This window comes from Athene cunicularia (assembly GCF_003259725.1).
Source record: "Athene cunicularia isolate RWA chromosome 6 unlocalized genomic scaffold, athCun1 chr6_part2, whole genome shotgun sequence".
NCBI lineage: Eukaryota > Metazoa > Chordata > Aves > Strigiformes > Strigidae > Athene > Athene cunicularia.
In genome coordinates, this window is record NW_020799106.1 from 9782146 (window position 1) to 9800051 (window position 17906).

The window sequence follows — 17906 nt, forward strand, 5'->3', positions numbered from 1 at the left end:
TGTCCTCTGTCTTACTTTTTTAGTATCAGACTTAAGTATTCTTGTTTTTTTAACAGCTAAATTAAATTCTTAGAAACTCCCTTTACGTTTTAATTCAAATAAATATTCTTGGCTGAAGGGTCACTTTTCTCACATTGATGTATGTTCTATTCACTAAAAAGTCCTACTACTCATCAGAAGTTGATGTTGCAAAATCTGACACCATGTTACACAGCTCCGTAGCATGTATTAGCATGTTGTAAAATACCTGTGCTAAATCCATTCCAGTAAAGCTTTTAATTTAGACTGTGTATTTTGACTGAGCTATTTCAGTGCACTTCTGTTGTACCAACAAAATGTTGGTGTGATTTAGTGAGCTCAAGCCACTTTTGCAACTGCTTCTGTTTACCAAAGTAAATTCCCTGTTTCCTTGTAGTTAGTGGCTGACATAGTACACTGAATATATTCTCAATAGCAACAAAGCTGCTTTATACCACATTACTGAATACAGATGAAAATTACCAATTTGCTATTAGTGAAACTGGGTTGTGATGTTTTGTCTGTTTAAATACAATGTAGAGGTCAAAACTGAATCTGAGGACTAGACTCAGAGGCATTAAGAAACTGAAACCGTACAAATTGTATGACCTGAGTTTCTAAGTGCTTCTCTGAATCTGTTCCTAAATACAACTGGCAAATAACTAGTCTGAATTTTGTGAAATGTCCCAACTATCTGTGTATCCCAGTAACACAGATTTTGGTCTGCTGAAAAATAGTTATTCAGACATCAGTGTACAAAACCCCTTTCTTTGCTTTAAACCCCTTTGGATCCCCCTTTTCTCACAGCTCTTTTGTGCACAGTTTGTAGTCTTACTGGCTTCACTGCTTTAGTAACCTGCTGCTACAACATCTTTTAATCTTTGAAAACAGTGAATTACTAACAATACTACTGAAGGGGCACTCGCTGAGAATAAAGTAACCTGTTAAAAGTTAATGTCTCACAGACATCCTCTGTAACCAGTCGATGGTGCAGTTCATCTCATCTGAAAAGCAGTTGGGTGATTCCTGCCAGAATTTAAACGGGTGCCAGGAACCCTCCTGCCGCTACCAGAGAAGCTCCTCGGGGTGCACATGGCAAAGTGGCTGTTGCAGCAGAGCCTCGGGTGCTCCCAGGGAGTGGTGGGGCTGTGGAGATCCCCGGGACAAGCGTTGCCACCCATGTTGGTTTTTGATCCGTCACACCGGTCAGCACCAGCTGCCAGTGCCCTCCCACCTCTCTGCTGGGGGAGCAGCTGCCTCCTGGGCTGTGCTTACAGGCAGGGTGTTACTCCACGTCCTCTGAAGGTCCCTGAAGGCTGACTGCTGGAATGGGACCATTGGAATATATTGGATATTTTAAAAAACTTCATTCTTCCCAATAGGTGTGACTTATTTAGGCAGTTAGTGTTCAAACAGCTAAACCAGGTAAATTGCCTTCTATTAGAAAATGCTGAGTTACTGATCTGAAAAATTTGATTATTATACCCTCTGGCAATGCCTCTTCTGATTCCCTTTTTAATTTGGTGTATTTGGGTGCATATGCACGCAGACAATTTGTGACACACACATAGGCTGTCTGCGCTTGCTTTCTCTGTCATTGAAACAGGGGCGGAACAGTGGGGAGGGTTCATGATGGGGCTAGTTACAATCTGTTTGCAAAGCTGCGTTTTCCACCACTGCTGACACGACAAATGTATTCTTCTTTTTGTTTTCTGACATTGTGCTTAGAGCCAGCCCTGATATGTAATAGTCAATGGCACTGGTGGTGCTCAGCCCTCTGTGGGGAGGCAGAAGCCCTCTGTTAGAGGTGGGGAAGGGCACATGCAGCCGGTCACTTCACACAGGCACTGGGCACTGTCGCAGCCCTGCAGCAAAGGGCAGGTTCACCTCTTCACGCAGGAAGGCACTAACGGGAGCTTTTAGATGGTTGTGCCAAAACTGCTAGACCTGTACAGGTCAGCCGCAGGGAGAGCGTGTGCTGGAATGTGTTTGGGAGTGCTACTATACTGAAAGGCCCTATAGTCTGTGTGGTTTACTCCTTGGAGGTGAGGATTTTGAAATGCATTAATTCTTCAGCACTTGTCTTTGGTGAAAAGATGCTGCTGTTTGATTTACATGTAAACCAACACATTTAGGCTGCATGGTGGATTTGCCCAGGCAACCCAGTGCCATTTTCATTTTGTGTCCTCTAAAAGAGAAGTGTGTGAATGTCACGTAGGCTGGACTGTCCTGTCCGCAAAAAATATAGTCTGACTTTTCAGCAAGTAATATAACACACATCTTCCCATCTTCAGTAACAACACACTGTAACTTTCAGGACAAGCTGAATAGGTGTTGGGAGTTTTTAGAGTATTTAGAAGTTTCTTGAACTTCAAAGGAGATTTTTATTTTATGTTAAAGTATTTTTGAAAGGTTATTAGCCAACCTTAAGCCATGCTCATCATCTATCAGTATTTAAACTGAAATTCTAAAAATTTCACTGCTCCTGTCTGTATTTAAGTAGATGGGTTTTTCATCTTCTTGACAAACCTCTTGTCATTTTTCCAATGGGATGTCTCAGATAAGATATTTTATCTCTAAGATATTTTGGGGTGATGCTCAGTAACAAAACCAGTTGTGAGGAAAGCAAACTGCAAGTTTTGGTTTTGATGGTCCGTTTACCAGTGTTGCATTGTAATCCTTTACTAAATTAATGAGATGTGTAAAAATACAGAAATACACAAGTTACTTTGGTTGTGCCTTACAGGGGACACCGGCAAGTCGAGTCCGATACAAAGTAGATGTTGTCCAGTTTCCTTACAGTGCCAGCATTTTTGATGTGGAAGAAAACTCCGGACGTGTAGTAACCCGAGTAAACCTGAATGAGGAGCCAAGTACAGTGTTTAAGGTATGAACTCATATCACTCTTTACTGTCAGGAAACATTGCTTCTGTTTGGTGAAATCTCTTTTAGCTTCGTGTTTCTTTGTGTTGCTTTATATTGCATAGAAAGATGAAAAATTTTTGTTTGGTCTGTTTCTTTACTTCCTTAAATTTCTTCCTGGCACATGTTTTGTGCCTTTTTGATTTCAGAAAATTCTTGAATGGATGTGATTGCTACTGTTAGGAGGGCAGAAGAAACAGGGAGGCAGCTGAAGGAAACCTCAGCTTTTGAAAGTTTCCTTGCTGATATCCTTGTTTTGAGTAGGGCTGCCAGCTTAGCAATTTTGTGAGAACTTTGTAAGAAAGGTGAGATATCTTGTAAACAAAGTTACTGCACAGTTGGATAGTCTGGGACTTCCTTGTTCACAAGTGCTGTACTGCACAAACTTTGGCTCTAAGGAGACTTAAATTACTGTTGTGCTGTTGTTCTTGAAGAGTCTTAAGTGTAGTCAATGTGGAGTAAGTTATGATTTTAATAAAAATCATGGGAACGGATCTACCCGCTTAAATCCATGAGTGGAGGGAATAGTTAAAAATTAAAGAGTGTCAGTAAGGGGAAAAAAAAAAAAGTATCTATAATATGTGGGAGTTTATATATAATTTCCCTACTTGGAAACTGCCCACCTTCTGTATGGTCATTAAGACATGTTTTGTTTCTTCTTTCAGTTACTTATTTTTGAAATGAGGATTAAAAAGAGATTTATGTGCATACTTTTACACTGTAAGGAATAAAGCTGTCCACTGCACTGTTTTCCACTTCTGACTGTCCCATAAAGTGCTACTGTCAGTTTAGGACAGTGCTAACTGGAGTTCTTTTCAGTTTTTAACTTAACATAGCAAAACTCAAAGGGGAAAAGAGTTATCTCTTGCTTAACATCACCAGAGTGTAGCTTTTCTGTGGCTGCACTTCTTATTTTTACTTCTCAGTAATTATTTTGTGTGTCTGTTTTCTGAAGGTGCGATATATAACATGTAGGTGATGTGCACATGGACATGGAGCTACGTTTCTATAGGAAGGCTGCTCTATATTAGGGAAAAACAATGGTAAATTTAGCAGGGCATTGCTTTCCAGAAAATACAGGTGCTTAGGGAAGACGCACAGAAAAGACGCCAAAAATCAATGATGTGGAGACTTTGAGTTGGTGTTTGCATCTAGATCACTGGGCTTCTATCTGCCATTGAATCTTCTGCGAATTTTTCTAGTCATTTTTAACACACTAATACTTTCTGTAATTACAATATCTTGCACTGCTGAGTTCTTTAATATATTGGTTGAGAAAAGATGCCTGCCTTTGTTTTAAGCTTTCTTCACAGACCTATTCTGAGAATAGCTCGGACTCACCAAAATGAGTTGAAAACCCTTTGCTAGAGTGAGGTGCTGACCTGCTCCATCTAGTGACCTCCTGAAATAAGGACAAATTTAGAGAGAGAGGAAACTGGAAAACTGTAACTCCATTTTCAGTTGGTTGGTCTCTTATCCTCTTGCTAGCAGATAGCTTAGCTTCACATGAAACATGAAAACAGGTGAACCCCTTTGTCCCAGCAGACAGGCACAGATTAAAGAAACAAACGGACATGTGTAAAGATCAGATAAGCAAAATTATAATGGTCCACGTTTGGAGAAGGTCTTCTGGTCTTGTTCATGTTCTAGTATACCAACGATCTCTTTTTTATGAGGATTTTTTGGGAGGGGAGGTGATGTTAATTTTTTTGTTCTGATACCAGACCTCAGTTTTAAATATTAATGTCATCAATGCAGAATTTTTTCTGTGTTATTGGGAATTAATGGTGGGTTTTTTGATAAAGATTATTCCACTGCATAGATGTAGAATTGAACTATATACTGTTTAAAGAATTTGATTCTGGAGTTCTGAGTAAGGACATTCTGTGATTAGATGTGAAGGGAACCCCCTGAAAAGTGTACTTGAAGCTGACAACATGTTTTGAAGAGGTATTTGTAGAAGACTGTTGTATCTGAAATCCAGTTTACTGTGTTTCTGTAAATTTCCTAGCAGATGGTTCAACTTGTGGATGGCTGTCACCTTTTTCCTCTATGTTTTGTTGTTACACAATGTATGATTTGTGGTGAATGAAAATCTCATCTGACTTGTTAGACCCTGGAAATACAAGTATTGTTGCAAGTCAGCATAAAAAAATGTTCTTGCCTATATTGAGAGAGTGATTTTCTGTGTTGTTTATAGCTAGTGGTCATTGCGTATGATGATGGAGACCCTGTGAAGTTCAACACCACTACCGTAGAAATTGCTGTACTGCAGCCTTCAGTAATTCCACGATTTACACAGGATGAATACAGGTAAAGCATTTATTTGTCAACATTACAACAGCTATCTTTTATGTTGAAATAAGTTCCTGTTTTAATGCTAGTCTGAGATACATGGGCTATGAAAATGCTCTGTTGTCAGTGTGGAAGTGCTTCCCCTGCGTATACCTCAACTTTTGTACCTTCTGCTGTACACTTTGGCTCAGGGAAGGAAATAAGACACAAAAATAAGGTTTGAACCACAAAAATAAGGTTTGAAGCAAAGCACCAAAACCCTTGTGTACTTAGAGCTGATAACATATTTGCTGATGTTAAGTCTTTAGGAAATAAAGTGGATGCCGCTCTGTGGAAAGCAGTCAGTGCTCGAGTCCACCAGAAGCCCAACAGTGTGAAGTTACCTGCAGGACATTTTTGCAGTGCTCCCATATGACACTGTGAGGGTGGCAAAATACTTTAGAGCTGCTTTTTTCTCCTAGTCACAAGTTAGTGGGCAGCTGGCCCTAATCGTATCAGACAGTGGTGCAATTTTACCATCCTAACAGGTTGTCTGCAGCTGAACAGAACTGGGCTGTAGGGGACAGTGACAGTGAGGAGAGGTTTATTTGAAATTATCTTCTCATAAGCTGTTGAAAATGTCAGTCATGTGGATAAACAAAAAATTCTGTGTGTTGAATTGTAGCTGGGATCACCAGAGCTCTAGGTCAAGTTTCCTCCAAGCTCTTTGAGTGTGTTTTCATCCTGTACACCATTCATGTGAGACATGAGAGAATTCAGACTTGACCTCTTTGACGTTAGAAGTGCAGATGATAGTTATTATTGATAGAGTCATGATTTTATAAAGCTTACCCTCTGACACTTTAATAATCAACCCCATTTACTTAAAATTAAGTTAAAAAAAAAAAAAAGCGGCTCGCAGGCTGATCAATTAAATTTTGTTACAGGGAATGTGTTCATAAATGGTTTCTCATATCTGTGTAGTAATAGGAAGTAACAGGGTCAATGCATACAGCCTCCTAGTATTAAGAAGTTATAGCCTTGCTGCAGTATGTGCTCTTGATTCAAATGTAGCAACATAATTAGTATCAGAATATAATGGGGTTTGTACGTATATTTTAAAAACTAAATACTGCAGGAGGACAGAAATCAGAAATTGGATGGAACATTATTGGCTTCTATAGACCCTAATGAGAGGACTTGCTCGGCTATTTTAAGGAGTTTAGACAAAAATTCATGATGCGCATTCTGGTTTTCCTCATGATAAGACTATTAGCATTTTGAAGGAATATCTTAAAGAAAATGAAAAATGGCAAAATACTAATTTTGTACTTAATGTTGCAACAGAAATGTGAAATTTCTGAAAGAAGAGTGCAAAATTATAAACTTTGCATTTAATGATACTGCAAATTATAACCCTTTGTTGAAGGAATTTTCTTGAGAGACATTATTCCTGCTACTCCCTATATTTTATTAGATATCTTCAAATGCATGAAGTGTAGTTTAGGTAACGTAGCAAACGTAGACATTTAAAGAAAAATGTTCCTGTTTGTTTCTGTAATTTCAGATGTTGTGTGAACACATGCATTTTATGAATAATATTTAAAGCCGTTCTGCAATAGACTTAGCCTTCTCTGTTACTATTTTCAAGAAAAAGTTGAACAGCTCCTATTTGTGTAGCTGTGAGGGAAAAAAAAATGTGTAGCCTTGTTTAACAGAAAGACATGAAAATATGATAATTATGAGAACTTTTCAAGATACTTCATGTTTTGGGTAAATTACAGAAGCTTATTTTTCTAGCCTCAGGAACCCACCAGGGGGCTGGAGCAGCAAAAGAGACTCTTCAGTGCTAGAGGTGTACTTAGTAATGCGGTTTGTTTTCTTTTTCTTTTATAATTTTATTCCAAATGATCTTCACCTTTAAGGAGCTTGTCCTCGAGTCTTCCCTGGTGACAGATGTGATCCCAAGCAGTGTGTTTTGGGAGAGGCTACAATGCAGCCACAGTGCTAGACCACTCGGGCTGAGTCCAGTATGAGTCCCGCCTCAGACATACTTGGAGCACGGTGCGGTCCACCTCTGCAATGTAGAAGAGATGTCTTGCAGTTGTCACGTCAACCTACACAGCGTCTTTGTTTGCGGGGTTGTGAGAAGAGACTTTAAGGTTCAGGAGCACAGTCAGAGTTTGCATTGTCTTGCTTCCTGAGGCCACCTTGAGCTCCGGTTTTATCCCAGGAGATGAGAAATTTATTTCACTACAGTGAAGAAAGCTTACACTAAAAAGTGGCTCATATCCCTTAATACCCTTAGATGACAACTGAATAACCATGCTATCTTTTTCTCCTTGTGAACTCGCCAGGATTAGCTGAATAGCCTAGTTTCTTCTTCCAAAGAAATAGCACTACTCCATTCTTCATACATTATTTGATGCACACCATCTAAAAAAACCTCTTAAAATCTTTAGGGGTTGTTAAAGGCAGCTAGTTACTCATTTCCTTCAAAGTCAGAAATTAAACAACAACAACAACCCCATAACATTCTGATTCAGCCCTGAGACTTTCAAACATTTTGGAGCAGGCTAGTTTTGATTCCTCAAGTTTGTCACACTTTACAAACTGCACTTCATGTTTGGTTTCTTGACAGTGATGCAAGCTGAAACTGGCAGGTTTCATATAACTTTATTTTACAGTTGTCACAAGTCTGTCTTTAGGGTAAATGTCCATACAGAGTAATGGTGCTGCTTGCAAAATGATAAACTGTTGGATGTGGATACTAGAATTTCTGAAGGATTGAGAATTAGTGGCTTTAGAGTGGATTAGTACTGATCTTTGCTTGTGTAATTACCATAATCTGGATGATACCAGCATTGTTTCCTAGCTGTTTTACAAACAATTTCTGCATATTTAGAAAAAGGTCACAGTTTAACGGTTTTACAGAATAAAGCTGCCTTAGCAGTTGCAGCATGCATTAAAAATCAGAAATAAATACAAAAAATAGGAGAGAGGGGCCCAGATGGCATGATCAAAAAGGCATAGCCGTGTTAGGCAGATAGGGAGATAAAAGTGTAACTGCCTTGAGCAGTTGGTCTGACAGCTCTCTGCTCTGTCAGAAGTGCACCAGCGGGTTCGGGTCTCTGCTTGGAGTCCTCTTCATACTAAGGGAGGCTTTGATTGAGTCTTATCTACATCTTAAAGTCACTTCTGCAGGAGGCAGCAGTCATGAAGATGAGAGTCAGAGATGTGCATTTTATTCACTGGCTCTCCCTCTGCATTATTCCATAATTTGGGGAAAATTAATTAGTCTCTTTTTCCCCCCACCTTCTTTTTTTGAATTGTAGATTATAGTGGATACTTCTAAATGCTGCTACGCTATACGTATAAAAACCAAAGGGGTGTTAAGAGCTCTGAGAAACATAAAATACACCATGGAGCAGTTGCTTTATGACAATTGAGTAATAAAATATAGTTCCTTCCTAAAGACTTGAGATAGATGACCACTAAGGTACCTCAGAACGATAGCTGCTGCAACTAGTCAACTCTTCTAGTGGGAACTAGCACATCCAGGCCAAGCATCCAGCAGCCTGGGTGCAACAATGCGGTGGGACATTCCTCCTCTGAGCACTCCTACGCTGTCAGGAGCAGAGCAGCATCAGCTGACAGGTCTGCAGGATCCGGTCCAGCAGCTTGTGAAGGTGCCACCCAGGGGCTTGCAGGCCGTTGGCATGGTTAGTAAGGGTGAAATGATCCGTGTCTAGTGCTCCTTGGACGTGAGCATCTTCTGGGGACACCAATACACTGCAGGCCCCACAGATCTCTCCCCTTAGACGTGAACCGAACGGCCTTCACCACCCTTGAGCTGGTACTGCAAGTGATCCCAGTGCTCCCAGCCTGCATCTTCATTCTGAAGCTGCGGAGTTTAACTGTATTACCAGTGCGGATCCTTCGCTACTTGGGTCTTTGTCATAGATAGTAAATATAACTTTGAGAGAGCTGACAGCAGCAGTGCCTGCTAAATAAAGTGTTTTCCAAACCCAAGCATTATCTGCTTGTTCCACAAAAACACAAAAAGTGAAGAGGCAAAAATCAGAAAGAATCAAAAGCCTATAACATGCAGACATTTAATTGTAAATGGCTAGTCCACCTCTGAGCCCACTTGACCTTTTGTTGCCGGGGAAGGACACTGCTGCTGATGCTTTTCTCGCTGCACCTCCCTGCGGGGTGGTTGGCAGTCAGTCAGATTTTTCTGGTTCTCCAAAGTGCTGGCGGCTTCACGAGGCACAAGCGCCAAACCTGATGGATGGGGCAGTTGTCAGAAGGGTACGGAGAAGGCCTGAGCTGCCGCTTCCCGGCCAAAGTGACAGGAGAGCAAGGGCCTGGGGCGGCTGGGCACAAGATGATGAGGAAGGGGGTGCCAGCACAGGGCACATGAGACTTTCTGCATCACTGCTCAAAGCAGGCTGTGGCCATTTGCACAGTTTATTCACGTTTCTAATGCTGACTTTGATCTCATTCTGCTTAGTGCTGACAAAACAGCCACGTCTCTGGCAGGAGACCACTTGCTTGGGAAAATCAAATCAGCTCTTTTGAGTGCTCCTTTCCCAAGCTATTATTTCTCTTGTCCTGATGGCTCCACCCAGGTCACATCTTGATCGAACTCCAAAGCAAGTAATTGATCCAGAAGTTTCCATTTCTTCCAAACAAGTAATGGCAGCACTTTAAATTCTTAATTAACAGATCATAACTAGTAGCACTGTGGAACAGTGAAGACCAGATGTGAAGTGAGCCTCAGATGAATATAAAGAGATTTTTTTTTTTTTTTTTAGCAAGCCTGACTTCTTTATGAGTTCGTTCTCGTTTCTAGAAAATAAAAGTTCAGAGGAACTTGAGATCTTTTTCTTATTTTGTTAATTAATAAATATCACATCCTCTGCAACTAGAAGGTCATTTCTAATAGCAGAGTGCTGCTGTAGCAGGAAATTAAATGTTAACCAAAAGCAGCGTCACTGGTTCCTAATTATTGCCTGTGGGCACATTAAACAGGTGTTCAGCCATTTCATAGCTGAAAAAGGAAAATACTGGAAACTTTTAGCTTCTGTTAGCATTGCATTATAGGTCCCCAACCTGTTTGAAAAGATGTGTCCAGTTGTATGGTAATCTAAAGTTTGGTTCTAATTTATGAGGAAATATGTGAAGTTGTGAATTTGAGGCTATTACTTGATGTAAATGTAGTGTGGCAGTTTATTTCTCTATTAGCAACAACACTACAGTAAAAATGTGTTGTGGTTAAAAAGTGAGATTCTGTGACATGTGGACCTCTTGCCCGCTCGGTAGAAGATAGGTTGTAATGTTTTCCACTTAATTAAATCTGCCAATGCTGCTAGCAGATATAATCCAGGCAAACAGCTATGTATTATATGATTTCACAAAACAAAATTATGGAGGCTATTGGAAGTGTTGTTCTGAGAGGCTTTTCCCAGTTCTCTGATTTACTGCTGTTCCATCAGTTATTCTCACTGTAAAATAGGAAAAGGGGAATCCTGCACAGTGGCACTGGGGCTATGGGTAGCATTTCATGTTGGAATTATCTCTTAATTCAGTGTCTCCTTCAAAAAGGTGCCATTTGGCACAAAACAGCATCCACAATGGTGTGAATGTCTGAGGCCTTGTAGAAGCAACTGTGCTTTTATCATGAGTGTCCTACTAATTCAGTCATCCTTCCTTACAGTGCATGAGAGAAGACCACAAGTATTAAGAGAAATTAGTTATTCCAGAGGGAGGAACAGGTTAATCTATAAAGCCTTAAAAATGAGGAGTGATAAATTCTGTTCAGAAGTTAAGACAGCAGCTGAGAATGTCCTTTGTTCAAAGGGCAGAACAGGGGAAATAAACCCAAACCATATACACCAGGGATTTGGAAGAGAAGGGAACATTTTTGGGTTATAGGCGACAGTGAGTTTTTCAAAGCTATTTTCTTACTGATTTACTTATTTGTCTCTGACATGATGCTTTCAGAAGTAATTTGAGAAGTTACAGCGTGTTTCCTGTAAGTAATATGACATTACTCAGGGAACCAAGACGCTTCCTAAATGAAAACATGTGCCGAAGTGGCAGGATATATTTTGCCATAGATGCAGTTAGTTTTTCATCGGGCTGGTTGTGAGCTGTATTTCTTTAAGCCTCAGTTCATTTAAGCTTTCTCTTTTTCCTTCCTATTAGAGCTCACTGCCATTTTAAGCAGTGCTCAGGGGGCCATTTCCCCCTTCTTGTGACAGGATTGCACAGGGGTTTAGTTTTGTCCCTCAGAAGTATTTTGTTTAACAACAGTAGATTTAGAGTATCCACTTGGATAATCCTTTTCCCAGGCTATCCAAGTCTTACCACTGCTTCTCCTGGCTTTCCCATAACGGAATTCACATTTAAATTTTATGAATGAAAAGACATGAAAATGAGTGAAATACCACTGGCAACATTTTTGATGCACCACTTCTGAGGTGGGAGGAAAATGTGTCAATGTTTTTCTCAAACTGAAGGTATAGAAACGATGCATAGGGTCCAACATGCATTTTTAATTCACCTCACGTGTCAGTGGCAGCTTGGCTTCAGGAAAATACATGTGATTTTACCTTTGGAATCAATGTTTTATAGTGGTGTTCTCCTGCTACTTATTTGGTTTGTAATAAAAAATAAGAAAGCACGCTTTAGCATGTGGCTATAAAAGTTAGGAAATTAAATTATTTCTGCAGCAGATACTGAAGCATCGTTTGCCATTGAAAAATTAGTGAGTTAACAGATAATTACAGTGTAGTAAAAAGATCACTCTTTTTTTTTTTTTTTTTTTCTGTTTTCCTTGTTTTAGTAGTGCTACATTGCATTTTATTAAAATCTTCCCATTTTTACCAAATGAAAAGGAAACTAATTTTATGGTTTGGTGGTTTGGTTTTTTTGTTTTGTTTTGGGTTTTTTTGTTTGTTTGTTTTTCCCAATTAAATATTATGGTGAAATAAATCTAGCTGCATGTTACCTGTTCATACCAGAAGAGGTGGCAGGCACAGGGCCCAGATCTGTGCAGGGAATCTGCCTTGCTGTGCTTGGTGAGGGTGAGGGTCAGAGCTTTCAACACCATGTTCCAGTTTAATGAAATGTAGAACTAAGTCACTCTTGGAATGAGAATGTGGAATAGAAATAACACATAACTGTGGTATTAAACCCTATTGGCTTTAGACAGTGTATTACAAGAGCGCAAAGCCATGGCATTATCCCTGACCCTATCGATACCTGTCCCACTGACTAATTCAAGCATGTGAGTCTGTCCTACATTGTGCTTGATGGGATTTTTTTCTTCCTTTTTCCTTCTGTAGTAATCCTGACAGAAATTTTAATCTCTTAGTGTCCTTAGCTTTAATTTAGGAAGATTGGTGGGATAGCACAAATGCATCATGCCTGATGACAGAGTTCAGGGTTACAGAATTTGACATTTGGTTTAAACAATAATAGGTTATGACAGGGGTTCACTGTAACAATGTCCAGACTCCCTTGTCATCTGTTTTACAGGTAAATACCATGAAAAGGTCAGAATATCTTGAACCAATTTGAGAATTGAGACAGAAAGTGAGGATATTAAGTACAGTAAGGAATATACGATCCTTTTCAGGACACTTTGAAGATAAACCACTTGGAAAAATATGTCTAATTAAGAAGAAAATATTATTTTCCAGAAAAAAATACTCACTCTTTCTGACAGACTGTTCAGATTGTTATAGTGGCACTTACTGGAAACTGAAAATTTGAGAAATGGATCAATTATTGCTCTAAAATGTGGCTAGGTCCTTTTTTTGAGCAAGGACGGGAAGCCAAGACAGTAACTGCAATGATGACAGGATTAAAAGAGCTGACATCATGATGTTTACTTCTTGCTTTCTTGGGTTTTGTTTGTTTGTTTTGCTGTACCAGTTAGAAACTTCTACATTTTTTCACAAATTTAAACACTCGGCTTCATAGCCAGGCTGATTGAAGTTTTTTGTTTGTGGAGTATTCATTAGATATTTTAGTTTCTGTGTAGCTTCACTGTTAGCTCTTCTCATTTTGGTCACTAGTGCTCTGTCGACACTTGACTTTTCTCCAGAAAAACACATAAATTCCCTTGGTTTTAATGGCTTACATAGCTTCTGTTCAATACAAAGCATCAGTCAGACAATAAGCCAAATGAAATCACTTCCCTTGAGAAGCTGGATGAAAAGAGTCTGTGCAGGAATGGGTATGCTGTACAGAAACGTGTTTCAGATAGAAGAGAGTGGAACAGCTTCAGGTAAAAAGCACCTGAGTGTTAAAAGCAGCTAAGGCCAAAACACTTTAAGAAACTTCAATGTCAGAGACGGTAGGGAGATGATTTTACCAGGAGAGGTCCAAATGACGTTTTAATCAAGTTGAGCTAAGAATCTTAGCAGTGTAATTAAACAAAAAGAAAACCAAAATAATTTTATGATCTGAGGTATGCTTATGGACCTCCATGAACTAAAATACAATCCACAAAATAGAGTTGACTGAAGTGTCTAATGCAGAGTACACGCACATCATACCATTAAACTTCAGTACTAAACCGATTTTCCAATTTATTATTGGGTTTGCTGGTTTTAAATTTAATTTTTGATTAGATCTCATGTTTATACTTGTGGAGATAGAAAAGTTTCATGGTGAATTTAAAGCATATTGAATATCAGGCAAATTGAAAAATGGATGAGTCTGACACGTTTAGTAGAGGGAAAAAAGAAGTAGAAAATGAGAGAAAAAGTTAATATTTCACTTTGGACATCAAAAATAATTACATCATGTGATGTATTTGATACGTGTTCAGTCTCCATTTCTCCCTCTGATCAAGGTATGGATAACTGAGATATAGTAAATGTAAAAATATTATTCTTTTACAATTTGTATCCTTTTTGTGGTTTTCTGTATAAATAATTACTTTGATCCTGTTGTTCTGGTTTAGGGTTGTTTTTTGTTTCCATGGGGCAAACACATTTTGGGGCACAGTTTCATGCTGAAGCACTAAGCAATGCAATAGAGCCCTCAAATCTTAAAGGTAAATCTTAAACTTGTTCAGGGGTAACTAAATCAGAAGAGTGGGACAGAAGACTTTATTATTGCACATCTATTTTTGTCAATTTGAAATTACTTTGTTCTTCCCAAATCCGAGGCCATCAGATGCCAATCTTATCTCAGCATGGCACAAAGTGATCGAGGCTGCTCCTTTTTTACACTCTGCTGCCTTCGTGCCCCTGTTACACCCCACAGCTTGGCAGGAAGGGTTTGGGCAGGTTGTGTGGCTTCATGCCAAGTATGGGGATCCTACAGCATCTTCATCACACCGTAGCGATGGGGGGGGCCTTCTGGCATCCGTCCCATCCTGGATGCTGACAAGGTATCTTTTACTATTTCTGTGAAGACAATAAAGTGAGGATCGACCAACCTGAGTTGCACATTGCTGTGACAGTTACAGAAAAATAGCATGTGAATGGAAAAAACATCGGTACAGAAATACATTTATTTTGTCATGGTCAAACTGTGGTTGTGCAAGAGGAAGTATTCAGGAGGAAAAATGAAGACTGTGGGTAGACTGAGTTGCAGCAAGGTGGCTAAAGTGTACGTTAACTGCTGTTTATCCTATTTCACCCTAAGATTTGTGGGGTGCAAGTGGATTATCACGTTAATTCACAGGGTCTTTTTACATTCAGTGACTTCTTACATTCAGTGATGGTATGTGGATACCCATGCGTATTGGGGAGGACATTAGAAATCACATATTTGAGAAGGTGTTTTGTTCAGAAGCTTTGAGAGAAACAGGTTCATTTATTTCAAGTCAGCCAGCGCTGCTCTGCAAGGCAATGGCATGCCAACCCCACGCGGGTGACAGGGACAGAAATGTACTGTCAGGTACGGTCAGAGCCTGTGGCTGGCAGGGTAATTACTGTATTGGCAGTTGCACTCAGAGACTCAATAAGGTGTTGCAAACATTATCAGACAAAAATACCTTCAGACACTCTGAATCTTAATCGTGTGATGAAGTCACAGCAGTACCTTTGCCTTTCACTATGCTGTCGGTTTTCTCAGCCTTCTCTGGGTGGCTTGGACTAGATTGCACTGCTTTGCTGGTGTCACCTCTTCTCACAAAAATAATCAGCCTTTATCATCCAGTAATGCAAAATTATTGCATAAAAACGCCCTTGCCTGTTTCCTAAAACGGCTTCAAATAGTATGTCTACCACAAAAAAATTTTTAAAAAGCACTCTGGTACATCTTAGTCATTCAAAAATTGGAAAATAATTAACTTCTCCCCAAAGAGAGCCTATTAGAGCTTGTAATACTGGATAAAGAACAGTATGTTGTCAGCTGAATACCCTTGTCTTCTGCCTGTTCACTTCTCCACAGTTCAGCAAAATGTTCTTAAAGAGACCAGCTGTACGTTTTAATTCAGCCGATGCATTGCTCCCGTTGAACCTGATCCTGTAGTTAAATCAGGGAGATGAAATCAATACTGTGGCAGTTCTCTGTCCACTCCCTCTGTAGCCTCTCGTAGCAAACACAAATCCACTTGCTAATTGATATTGATTTGTCAATTCATTGAATTCAGCTGTGTCAGAGGGGAAGTTACAAGGCCATTTCCATTAAAAGAATATACTGAAATACATGAAATGTAGTGTTCGTGTATACACAGTCATGAGGGTTTCTCTTCAAATTATACACTTTCAGAAGAAAAAGAAAACAACATAATATATAATGCAGCCTAGAAAGGATCTTTATTTTTCCTCACAGGCCTGCATCTCTGACCTCATCAAAAGAGCTACAGCTTGAAATGCTTTCAGATTTGACAGCCTTTTTTTCCTGTCTCTAAGATTAACCTTTGCATTCGTAACATGCGCATTAATAAGCATTTTATAGCACTAGTTTTGCAGCTGAATAAATCAGGTAGTGATAATGAATTTTATTTCTACTGCGGATAGCACACTTGAGGCAGAAGGGTGGGAGCCAGAATGATCTGCTCTGTGAATGTGTCTTTGAGGAAATGTGAACTTATCATCATCTTTTTCTGCAAAATTGGGAGGTCAGTGTTTCAGTACAGTCACTATTACATGATCCAGTGTGGCTCGGCCTTGGAATAGTATTTTCTCCCGCTTATTTGTACAGTGGAAGTCCTAGGGATACTTGGAAGAATTGATACCTCACCATGCTAAGTGAGATACAGTGGATTAATTTAAGACAGCTTGCACTCTCCACTCTCCAGGAAGCAAAACAAAACAAATAAATAAAACAATGGACAGTGTTACAAGAAGGGGAGGAAAAGTGCATCTTAGCCCTATGGGCCAGGGATATGGTTTGCATTTGGCATCTTTTACAGGTGGTGTAACCCAGAGCATGAGCAGTCAAGCCAGCAATATGGTGCCATAATTGGATTAAGATGAGGGTAAGAACTCAGGAAGAGCAAGAGAAATATAACCCTTAGGGCAAAGTAAGGGAGTAGTCAGAGAGTCTAGGGTCAGGGTGAAGGCAGTCTGAACAGCAGAGGGAGGGAAGAGGCCGAAGTATAGGTTATACTTCTGACCAATGTTCCTGTAGGCAGAAGGCAACTGCTGCACGAAGCTGCAAAACACAAAGGCAAGTGCATCATCTCCAGGGCAAGAGGGCGTGTAACAGGCATCATCATCCAAACTACTCAGGTCTCCTTTTCTTTTTTTTTTTTTTTTTTTTTTTTTTTACTTTAAACAAAAATGAATAATTTACCTGCTGAAATTTTTAAACTCAGTTCTATATATTCAGTCTCATTATCTAGAACTTTTTCTAGGGCGTTCAAACCAATAGTCTTCCCAAACAAAATGTAAGGCAGAGATCAAGGGCAGATCATTGGTCTCTTGGTGTGTGCTGGCAAAGATTTGCATTCAATAGTTAGGATTACAACCTTGGGTTCCAGTTTTCTGTGCTGAGAATGGGAAAATGTGGTAGGAGGGGGGGAGTATTTGAAAAATACCAGAAGGATGAAAGAGGGAAGTCATGAAATACTCTCTGAAATGAAAGCAGGTGTAGATTCTGCCCCAAACTTTGAAGATCGGTGCATAACTGAAATACTTCTTAAAGTACTCCTGTTTAGGAGCCTATCTCAACATATCCTCATCTGTCTTTTATTTTGTTATATACTAAATGAGTGTAATTTTTTTGAAATGGAAAATATCTGGATACTGCTGTTTTAATAAAGATGCATCTGTATTTATGGATGAGTGCAAAAATGTCCTTTCAAATGCATTTGTTCACTAGCATGAATAGTTTTAAGCATGAATTCAGCCTTTACTTGCTGTGATGAAAATCTGAACGTTTGATTTGAGATTAGCTCAAGTCTTGTTCCTTGTTGAAATTGTTTAGATTGCAGTTTTAAATGCATTAACACGGACTCTTCATTCATTCTGAAGCAGTTACAGTTTCCTTGAGGGGAAACAGCATCTCAAAATGTTACTCATAACATTTTTCTGAGGAGATAACATTTGAACAATAGAAGAGAAGGAGTGAACTATCTCTGTGTTGTGTTTCAGGAGGAAACTCATTATTTACACATGATGAAACTAGGCTGAATAGGAGAGGCTGGGTTTTCAGTGTTTGTAGGGTACAAAGAACATGAGATACCAATGTGATAGCAGTGTAATTTTTTTCCT

General features: G+C 39.5%; 1 protein-coding gene across 12 annotated transcripts in view; it reads left to right on the forward strand.

Moving 5' to 3' along the window:
* PCDH15 (protocadherin related 15) overlaps positions 1-17906 on the forward strand; it is a 457138-nt gene that overhangs the window by 359064 nt on the left and 80168 nt on the right. For all 12 annotated transcript variants that reach the window (XM_026851785.1, XM_026851794.1, XM_026851792.1 and 9 more), the window contains 2 exons: positions 2765-2905; positions 5141-5253. In XM_026851785.1, coding sequence (XP_026707586.1) covers positions 2765-2905; positions 5141-5253 — 254 coding nt within the window. The remainder of the gene's footprint in view (positions 1-2764; positions 2906-5140; positions 5254-17906) is intronic.